The sequence below is a fragment of the Danio aesculapii genome, chromosome 16 (assembly GCF_903798145.1).
Source record: "Danio aesculapii chromosome 16, fDanAes4.1, whole genome shotgun sequence".
Lineage (NCBI taxonomy): Eukaryota > Metazoa > Chordata > Actinopteri > Cypriniformes > Danionidae > Danio > Danio aesculapii.
In genome coordinates, this window is record NC_079450.1 from 18,589,126 (window position 1) to 18,600,603 (window position 11,478).

At 33.0% G+C, this 11,478-nt stretch overlaps 1 protein-coding gene across 1 annotated transcript in view; it reads left to right on the forward strand.

Moving 5' to 3' along the window:
- Positions 1-25: 25 nt before the first annotated feature.
- cdc42se1 (CDC42 small effector 1) overlaps positions 26-11,478 on the forward strand; it is a 23,821-nt gene continuing 12,368 nt past the window's right edge. Inside the window, exons 1-2 of the mRNA XM_056475193.1 lie at positions 26-124; positions 2,845-3,176. Coding sequence (XP_056331168.1) covers positions 3,123-3,176 — 54 coding nt within the window. The 5' untranslated portion in view covers positions 26-124; positions 2,845-3,122. The remainder of the gene's footprint in view (positions 125-2,844; positions 3,177-11,478) is intronic.

The following is an 11,478-nucleotide window of genomic DNA, read 5'->3' on the forward strand; positions in this document are numbered from 1 at the left end:
CCTCATATTAATGGGGAAACTTCAACCACACCTCAGTGATCTGGGAAACACGGAGTCATTTCCACTCTCAGCTACAAGAGCTGCTTCACTTCAACCGTTCGCCGGGACTGCTTTTACACACAAGGTAACGTTTTTTCCTGTACGTTTTCACCCATATTAGAAAGTAAATCAACTTTTTAAAGCCTCAGTTGAATTTATCAGTTAATCTGAACCGCCCGGTATCGACCGAGCCGGATTGTTGAGCCAAACTTTGAGCTCGAGTTTAGTTTCAGTAAAAGACGGGAAAGATAATGGATGGACGAGGATTGTTTAGTTCACTTCTGACAGCTTAATCACTGAGGTACTGTTAGTCGGTTGGAGTAAATAAAAAAAACATTTGAAAAATTTTCACAATTTTGTTTTTCTTGAAACTTCCTCAGGGCTGTTTGTTTTTTTTCTGTTTGCGGTTTATTTCTTTGTAACGTTTGTAGCCGTTTGCCGTTGCTCACATATATATATATATATATTTATATATATATATGTGTGTGTGTGTGTGTGTGTGTGTGTGTGTGTGTGTGTGTGTGTGTGTGTGTGTGTTTTTAGTAACGTTAGTTGGATTTATACACGTGTATTCCGTGTATTTCTCATTCTTGTAACGGTTTCGCTATGTAAAGTTCTCAGGAAAGCGGTTGGTTGTGTCTTAAACTAGTGAACTGTCTTCCTGGACAGCATAAGGAGCCCTTTGATTGCTCAACTGCTGTCTAAACGTAGGCTTCAGCTCAAGATTCAGCGCTTAGGCTACTTTTAAGCTTATGTTGTTTATTGAATCGTATAATTATTGATTTCCCCACCTTGGTTCAGCATTTCGAGAAACCATCATTTTCACACTGTTTTTGATTTACCATATATTGTCATGTGATAAATATAGTGACCATGACATCATTGAATAATAGGTCTACTATAGAACTTTTTCTATTTATTTTAACCGTTCAATATTTAGTTTTTTTAAAAAGTTCTTTTATTCAAATATTTTACTTAAGTACTCGAAGCACTACCAGATGGTGTTGAAATATGGTCAGCATTCAGTAATATGTTATTATTTATGTATGCAAGTGCAAAAATGTAGTGTACCTGCTTTTTTCTTGTTTGAAAGTCATGAGTAGATTTGCTTAATTTGTTACAAAAATACTGAAAATTTAATGTTCATTTAATTATTATTATTATTATTATTGTTGTTTTTATATTATATTATTATTATTATTATTCAAATAAGTCATAAATCATGATAAATAAAAATATCAATTAGATATTATTAAAAAATATATATTTTGTGTAATAGTTTATAAATCCAACAGGTTTGTCAGGCATATTTAGGCTTGATTCATCTCACAGTACAGCCCCAAAATATTAATTATTAATGTCAATTAAATATACAGTGCTCAGCATATGAGCACTCCCCATTTGGAAAATGATTATTTTTATTCAGTTCACAGTGAATATAGGTAATATATATTTGTGCATTTGAACAAAACAGATTTATTAAACAGATATATTTATTAAAATAATATTTTAGGCAGGCGGTTCATTCCGCTGTGGCGACCCCGGATTAATAAAGTGACTAAGCCGAAAGAAAATAAATAAATGAATGAATTAATATTTTTGTCACAGAACATCTTTAGAAATGGAAAGATAATACATTTAAATTCATGCAAAATATTGCAAAACAAATTACAAACTACGAAACTTCAACCAAATTGTATATATTTTTGTTTCTCTTGATTTTTGCAATTTTTAAAAAAATGTTATTTATTTTTTTTTCACTCGGAAGTGAAAATTAAACTGGCCGCACATCATTTAAATGATCATAATGCATTTTACGGAATGATTACAACAAGCATTTGATATGTTTTTTTCTTTTGTAGCTAACACATAGTGTTGTGCATGAAAATAAATGTTTTACAATGTCAGTATAGCTACTCTAGCTTGTATAATGTTAAATATAACGCAAGAAGAAATCTGATAATGACAAATGTCTGATTTTACCAGTGAAAACAAATGGTCTAATAATGCTGTCAATGACAAATGACAAGCATATGTCTCAAACATAATAATTCAATTGAATAATTATGAATAGTTATATTCTGATGTCGTCATTTTACTGTGAATTAGCAAACGGGACCTATTGAAAGTCTGTTCAATTCCACCATAATGACTGTATAAAATTTAGCAGTTAAGCAACAGTAGACCTACACACAGGCCTAATATTATTATTTTTGTTTTACCATATCGTCACTTTAGAATTATAAGGTTCTATCTGACATTTTTGTCAAAATTGAGTTATTGACATTTTTATTAAATTACAGCTTATTGTTTACATTTTAAGACTTAAAAAACAAAAAACAAATGTTGCACGCATACTGTTTGCTATATGGATTGCAAAAACTTTGAAGCTCAATATCTCAAAATCATTCAGATTGCAAATAGAACCTTATTATTCCAAGGTGACAATAAGTTTGAGAATTAACAATAATAATAATAGGCTACTTCTATTAACCTTTATTTTACATCTAAAAAATCATGATCTTGATTTTAAGCAAAAGAAATCGTGATCCACATTTTAGCCAGAATCTAGCCAGAATTTAGCCAGCCCTAGACCACAGTACATTATATTGACAATTAATTTTTACCAAATGTATTTGAAAGATGAAGGTAGCTTATTGCCTTTCACTTAAGCTTTCTAACTGCAATAACATCACTTTTGTAACTTTAATTTGATGAAGATTGCAAAATAGAGTGTCTCATGTCTTCTATACTGTTTGCTAGTATGATAAATTCATGTCTAATTCAATGAAAACTGTTTTTCAGATTCATCTCCAACAGAACTGCCTCACATAAACCTCACAATATCCTACAGAATCCACTGGAAACCAGGGGCCCAGAATAATACGGGAATAAGGGGTCTTTTGCATAAACCTAAAGCAACAACGTCCTCACTGATCCTGTCAGTGATTGGGACGGAGCTTTTTGGACAAGCCACAGCTTCTGTCGCTGAGTGTTGAGGATTAGATTCTCTCTCGAGCTCTTCTCCAACGGCCTGCAGGGTGGCGAGAGAGAGCGGTGAACCCAACCGGTGTGTGCCGGAGATGAGTGCGTTCTGGCATAAGATTGGCTGCTGTGTGGTAGCCAAACCTCCTCCGGTAAGTGTCCCGTTTGGAGAGATTTATAGCTTGATTTTCCCAGACTTTCAGCTGATTAATACAGTGTTGCGTGAATCACAGGTAATGATATAATGCTGCTTTTGAGATCAACATCTGGGCTAATTTCATCAGTCAGGCATTTCCAATGGCTCATGTGAGTTCTGTGCTCGCTAATCACGCAAGGAATGACTAACGTTGGTCTGGCACAGAAAAGAAACCTTTCAGCTGATGTGAATGTGACCCAGATAGTCTCAGGAGTGCAAATGTGTTTTTGAGAGTGAAGCCAGACGTGAAATGCAAATGGACAAAGAATGCTCTGTCACTGAACGGGTGCGTGTGCAGAGGTAGCGTCATGGACCCAAACCACTTTGCATGTGGAGGAAGTACGATAAACGTTCCTACACATGCATGTTTATTATCTTAAAGAGCACCTATGATGAAAATCAACGTTTGTAAGCTGTTTGGACAGAACTGTGTGTAGGTACAGTGTGTTCAGTCACATTGGGGTGATGTAAAGACTATCAGTTTTTTTTTTCCTTAAAAATTAAAATAGGATCCAAATCCCTCCCATTTTAGGCCCACCACAACGTGATGTGGGAGTGCGGTTTTCCTGCCCACTGAATTGATTGACAGCCGCGTATTAACCTGTCTCTGTAGTAACGTGTATAATCATATCAACAAGACAGGACGTGCGCAAAGCAACTGGGATTAAAAGATCTGTTCGGCTTGTTATGATCATCAGTCATCATCAAATATGATTGAGTGAGTTTTACAAGTTCAAAACATTTTTAAAACAGTGCATGTTTGTATTACAGTGATTTTTTTTTTTTTTTTTTTTTTTTTTTTTTTTTTTTTTTTTATTTTTTTTTTTTTTTTTTTTTTTTTACCATCTTTACTTAATCACCACAACCGCATGTCAGTACAATTATTAAAGTAGATGCTTCAATAACAGTTTGTGGACCTTAAATTAGGTTTATTTTGTACATTAACATAACCGCAGTGGGTATTAACCTGTGTCCTGCACATTTGCTGTACAAAAACAGTGCAAAGTTAAATGCGCGCACTGTGTCTGTGTGCATGAACTCTGTAACGACATTGTGTGTGACTCATCAGTGCAGAAAGACTTGAATTAACTCCACAACAAATACATCAAATAATCATTGGTAAAGTTCTTACTGTAGTATTTCTCACAAATGTTACATTACGCAAGGTTAGATCTGCTTCCTTCATGTCTGTCACTGTGCCGTTTATTTGACGCAGCCGGAGATCGACACACACCCTGACAGGCACGTGAGAACGGTGGGCGGGGAGAACTAGCATTAAAGGCAAAGGCAACAAAAACAGCTACACTGTGTTTAGAGAAGAAAATTCCAACATTCTGAAAGTTATAATAAATAATCTGATGGGTGTTCTGAGCTGAAACTTTAGACACATACTGGAGACACAAAAGACTTCAAAAAAGGGGTAAAATAGGTGCCCTTTAAATGTTTTGTTAAAAGCTTGAGTAAATCAAAAATTTTGACTATCGCTTTAATAGGTGCTGTTTACACTAGTATCAAGATTCATATTAGTCAATCCATTTAAAGGTGGACAATGCTAAATACAGGTGTAAATGAGTTCTGCAAAGTTTTGAGCATTTGCTGTCTAATATTTGCTGTCTAGTTTGAATTGAAGTAGTGCAATGTTCTCATAACAGTTCTGACTCTAACACAAAGCCACAGAGTTCAATGTAGTTTTGTGGCTGTGAGAGCAGAACCGAAAGCTGCTACTGCTGTTGTTTTAATTGACTATAGAAATTACTGGAGTTTATTTTGCAGCATTAAATTGAGAATACGAAAAAAAAAAACATATTTTGATGGAAAATGATCAAAAATTGGCAAGAGCCACATTAAAAACTCGGTTTGAATGTCGTACTTGTGTTCTGATCAACCAAAAATCTTAACACAAGGTGTAAACGGGGCCTAAGAGACTTAAAAACAATGTAAAAAGCTATCCTTACCCAAACATGCGAATAGTAGTGAATTGTTGATTTACAGTAGCTTATTTTAAATTCCACATGTGCTGCTGTTTTCCACAAAAATGAAACGTTTATTTTTCATTCACCCTCACTCCCTTTTTTTCAGTAAAAAGTAAGACAAAAAGCACCATAAAATACTACATATGACCGTTATGATTTGATCCTCTTTTTCTAAAGCCACATTATCATATGAGAGACATTTCTGTTCTATAAAAACTTCCTTGTCGTTTTTGAAGTTCTCAAATCTCGTTTTTGCTCATGCATATTCAAATGTGGCGCCACAAAATGCATTACATTTGACCTCTATCATACAATTAAAACCACAAAAAATCCAGTGACAAACACAAAGCGTCATAGAAATACTGCATATGCCTTTAAATCTTTATTCCAGCCAAGTCATTTGATCATTTGATGAGTTTCTGTTCTCAAAAATCATCCTCAAAGTTGTCAAATCTCATTTTGTCCTTGAGCATGTTCAAATAAAAAAACAAAAGTACTACAGATGACGTCCATGTTTTTTTCTCATGTGTTTAAATGGAGCATTCTACCATAAACACACATTTTCACTCAAAAAATGAGCTTAAGCTTGTGGTCCTCAAAACAAATCATACAAAAACAAGCATAAAATCATACAATTCCATAGTAGAATGTATTCTTGATCACTGTTAGCTTCTATCAAATGCTGTTAGCTTTCATCAAATTAAAGCTATCAAATGATGTCACTTCCGAGTCATAACCTTAAAGGTGTATTGCATGCATTTTATGTTAAATTTAATTGTCCCCCATTAAACATGGGGACAATTGTAAATTAATTTGTATTATATATTTGTCATATTTATTTATAATTTCATGTTTTTAATAAATTGATGTGAATGATAACAACTTAAACTTGCTATTTCTGAAGTAATATTTTCTAAATACAGTTTTAGCATAACAAAACTATTAAAGCTGTAGGTTCAATTGGGCTGAGGACAAGGACAATGACAGGATTTGTACATTTGTATTTAATAATGAACAAAAATCTGAGAAACAAATGAACGACATATTCCTCAGTCCATTTTATACATTTTTGGGGAGAAATACTTTTATTCACTGTATTTGTTTTCATTTCAGGGACCGAATGCAGCAGGCACGTTTCTGGTAGCATGTCCCTTATATCTTGTCTAAAAATGTCCTTTTCCACTGAATCTTGTGCATATTGAAAAGTATTTCCATAATCCCATTCAGACTGATGAATCCCTGGCACCTTTTAAAAGGAACCTAAAACACATGTTATGAGCACTTAACTTTAAAAGAGCTTTCCTTCTTGTAGCTTGTATTGTTAACAAAATCAGAAGCTTTGTACAAGTAGCACTTTATGTGAATACAAATGAATCGCTTCAATCTTCTTGATCATGATGAGACAAGTTTGAAAATCAATTTTATGTGAATAATGACCTAAATATCAGCCTTTTCCCCATACAAAACAATCATACAACTTCAAAAGACCTTGAATATAGAGCACAAGTCATGTGAATCTGTTTTATGGTGTTTTTATAATCCTCTTTGGCGCTTGAGGCTCCATGACTGTCTGCTTTCATTTCATCGAATAAGACCTATTTTGGATGTTCTGACATTTTGCTAAACATCTCTTCTTGCCTTGCTGAAACGAAAGGAAGATGGTGACAGATTTTTTTTTTACTTGATATTCCCTTAAGCATCATGTTTATGTTTCCAGAATAGCTTTGCATGTTTGCCAATTATTTGGCCGCGTTCAGTCTTTGTCAGTGAGTTTGTTTTTACCTAGACTGACCAATGATGAGTGAGCCAGGTTTACCGTGGTCTCCTGTAACAATGACAGGGGGCTGTGAAGGGAAACAGGCTCCTCCGAGCTGGGAACACTCATTCTTTTCCTCCCTCCTTCCTCTTTTTATTTTTAGGTTTTTGTTTGTGCTATTGTCGGGTGGGAGGGGGTGAGGTCAGACAGCCGTGGGCATCTGTTGCAGGGACTAATGCTGCTTCCCAGTGCAAGAGCAATTTTCTTCAACCGATAAAATGATTACGGCTGAAGTGTGTACTACTTGTATCGGAGAAGGTGATAAGGACTAAAGCATGTGCTGTGGGTTTGCTGTGATACGGGCCATTAACTATAGCAAAGATTACAAAAGTAAACACCTTTCAAGGATGTCTGGAGTTACATAAGTGTTCTGCATTAAAAAGACATACTATAAGCTGTTATGTCGTCATTTTGCTTCATCTAAAATGGGAAAAAATTGTCAATGATAATGATAATAGTAATAATAATAATAATAATAATAATATTAAATGTGTATATATAACAGCAGTGCATCAGGACACAATTTATTTAATAATTGTATTGCTTTATTATTACTGGTGTTAATGTTATTATTGTTGTAATTGTTTTATTTCAAATTGTATTGTATCAAATATAATTATTTTAAATAGAAACAATATTACAGTAATTGGCTGCATGGTGGTGCAGTGGGTAGCACGTTCACCTCACAGTAAGAAGGTCGCTGGTTCGAGCCTCGGCTGGGTCAGTTGGCGTTTCTGTGTGGAGTTTGAATTTTCTCCCCGTGTTGGTGTGGGTTTCCTCCGGGTGCTCCGGTTTCCCCAACAGTCCAAAGACATGTGGTATAGGTGTATTGGGTAAGCTAAGTTGTCCGTAGTGTATGTGTGTGTATGAGTGCATGGATGTTTCAAAGTGATGTGTATGAGTGCATGGATGTTTCCCGGTGATGGGTTGCAGCTAGAAGGGCATCCGCTGCGTAAAACATATGCTGTTTTACGTTAGCGGTTAAGTTAGCGGTTGATTCCTCTGTGGCGACCCCAAATGAATAAAGGGACTAAGCCAAAAAGAAAATAAATGTATGAATTATGATGAATCACATTGAAGTAGAATTTGAAATTACTTATTTCATTTTTTTATTATATAGATACGCTACCGGTCAAGTTTGGGGTCAGTTTTTTTTGTTTGTTTTTTCTCCCTCATGTTTTTTTTGAAGAAAATTATTCTGTTCATCAAGGCGGCATTTATTAAATGTAAAAAAAAATGTTTAAATATTTATTGAAATAGCAAATAACTGTTTTCTTATTGTATGCCGTTTCAAAAAAATATATTACTCCAGTCATTATTGCTTTTTATTACTATTACCATTAATAATAATAACAATAATTAATAATCAATATTAGACTGATTTCTGAAGGATCATGTGAGTCTGAAGACTAGAGTAATGAAGGTGAAAATTCATCATTAAAATCATTGGAATAAATTCTAAACAACTTTTGAACAGTTATTTTACAGTGCAATAACATTTCACAATTTTGACAGTATTTTTGATGAAATAAATGCAGCTTTGGTGAGCAGGATAAGCTTATTTAAAACATTTAAAAATCCTGCTGACCCCAAACTTTTGATTGGGACTGTAAAAATTTGTTTAGATGTATAAAAGTTACATGCATGTAAATTACTGTTATATATCTTTTTAAATAATTGTTCGACAAAACAAATTTGAATAAATTAATTACAACAACTACACTGTAAAACCTAATAAGTTAAGGTAACTCAAACCATGACAACAAACCATTTAAGTAAAAAAAAAAAACTAATCCAAATGAGAACTGTGAACTTAATCTATTTGAGTAAACTTGCTGTCTTCAAGAAACGACTAAAAACTCAACTATTTAGTCTCCACTTTCCTTCCTAATCTGTAATTGCCTCTCTGGCTATACCACTAACTGTACTAACTCAAAAAAAAAACATTACTAATGCTTTGCTTCTTAGACTTTACACACCTGAAACTTGTCTATAGCACTTGTTCACTGCTGCTCTTATAGTTGTGTAAATTGCTTCCTTGTCCTCATTTGTAAGTCGCTTTGGATTAAAGCGTCTGCTAAATGTAAATGTAAATGAAGCTATTTGAGCACAGTAAAACCCAATAAATGAAAAGAACTCAAATCAACTCAAACTGTTTGAGTAAACCTATTGCAACAAACCATTTGAGTGAAAAACTAAATAAAATAAGAAAAAATAAATAGTTTTATTTTCTTTATCTTTTTACATTTTTGTAGTCCAGTTTTATTTGATGTTTTGCTTTTAAAGTGTTCTTTTGATTTGTCATGTGACATTGATGTTCATTTAAAAACACAGTTTTTTTTATTATAAATGAACAACTTTAGTAATAAGAGCATTAAAATGCATGATTATTAATATACAAATGTGTAAATAATTTGTAAACCATAGCACCTTACTTTAGTAAGTTCACATGATTCATAACAGCTGCCCTTACCAGAGTTTACTTAATCATCAGACAGACTTTTTATACCAAACAACTGAACTGAACAATGACATCAAACAAACTCTGGTCTGTTCAGACTCTATTGTGTGAGATTTCAGTTCACCTAAAAGATGTATTTGATGTCTGACAAAATAATTCCAGCGCTGTATGTTGTTAAATACATTTTGTCGGCTGTGACCAGACAAGTAACTGCACGTATGCCAACACCCTCGCTATGGCACATGATCTCATCAAATAATTATTCTAGTTGTTGATGCAAGGTTTTTATTTTTGATTTACTTATATAATCTCTCACTTATAGGTGAGTTCTGGGAAAGCGAAAGCATTGAGTAAACTGTGTAACAGTTGCAGGGTTTTGGGAGTTGCAAGTGTCCAGGAATGGATCCATAGGAAAACATTAGGGTAACACCATGTCTGGTCACGTGACAGGCTCATTGAGTTTACTTGTCTTTTAACTAGGGCTGTGTATTGATTTAGATCTCCTGACTCAAATTGTTTCTGTGAAAACTTTTTTTCAGTTTCACAAGTACATTGAAAAAGAGCCCACCTTTCTGTTTCATATGCATATAATAAGTAGTTATATATGAAATATAGTTTTTCTTTAGGGATTCGAAGTCAAAAACCATGAATCCCCATTTTGTGTGCGTGTATGTAAAGTTCAAAATAATAGCAATAATAATAGCATTGTGATGATAGCAGTGTGTTGAAAGTGAGTAATCAAAATCCTTATAATAACCTTTAATTTTATAAGCACAAATGCATTGGGAACACTGAACATTCCATTCTACATCAAATCATTAACAGAAATTGTTAAATGTGTTATTAAGAAAGTAAAAAAAATAATAATTTAAGGCTGTTCATAAATAGCAGTGTGTGCATTTTTCTGTTTAAAAAAAAAAAATAAATCAACATTTACTATGTTGACTGAAAACTGTTTGAAGATTTAGCTTTCCTATGAACAACTGAACTATATGTTTAATTAAGGCACATTTGTGTTGCATGTCGATCAACTTCTGGCACCTTTGAACAGGTCTGTCAGCCCAGCACGATTGTTCAAGACAGATCACAATTCCTCTGCATTTCTAGGATTTGCCTCAGAAACAGCATTTTTTTATATAAGCCCACAGGTTTCAATTGGGTTAAGTTCTGGGGGTTGGGCTGGCCACTCATAATGTCAACCTTGTTGGTCTGGAACCGAGATGATGCTTGTTTACTGGTGTGTTTGGAGTTGTTGTCTGATTGAAACACTCCTTTAAAGGGCATTTCCTTTTCAGCATAGGGCATCATGACCTCTTTAAATATTCTGATGTACTTGTATTGATCCAAGATCCCCGGAATGTGATTAAATGGGCCCCACACCAGGGGCGTTGCTAGACATAAAGCTCTACTGGGGCACGTACCCGACCCCCCCCAAAAAAAATTTTTTGATTTATTTAAAAATAAATTTTTAATTTATTTATACACTATATATAAATATATATAGACTATATATATATATATATATATATATATATATATATATATATATATATATATATATATATATATATATATATATATATAATAGTGTATTTATATATATATATAATAGTGTATTTATATATATATATATATATATATATATATATATATATATATATATATATATATATATATATATATATATATATAAATACACTATTATTCACTATTATTTTGAAGAATAATTGTATAATAATAAGAAAACTTTTATGTATATTATATTTATTATAAATAAAAGTATTCTTATTATACAATTATTCTTCAAAATAATCTTAATTGTAACTGGAAAACAATGTTAAGACAACTGGAGTGATGCTAAGATCATTTAAGAAATTACTTTTGCATAAATATTAATTTAATTTGAATGAAATACTATAGACAATTCAATAAAATACAAAAAAAAAAGATGTGTTATAGGATTATCTGTTGTAGACTTGACACATGGCAGAGAATTAGGTTTGTTAAG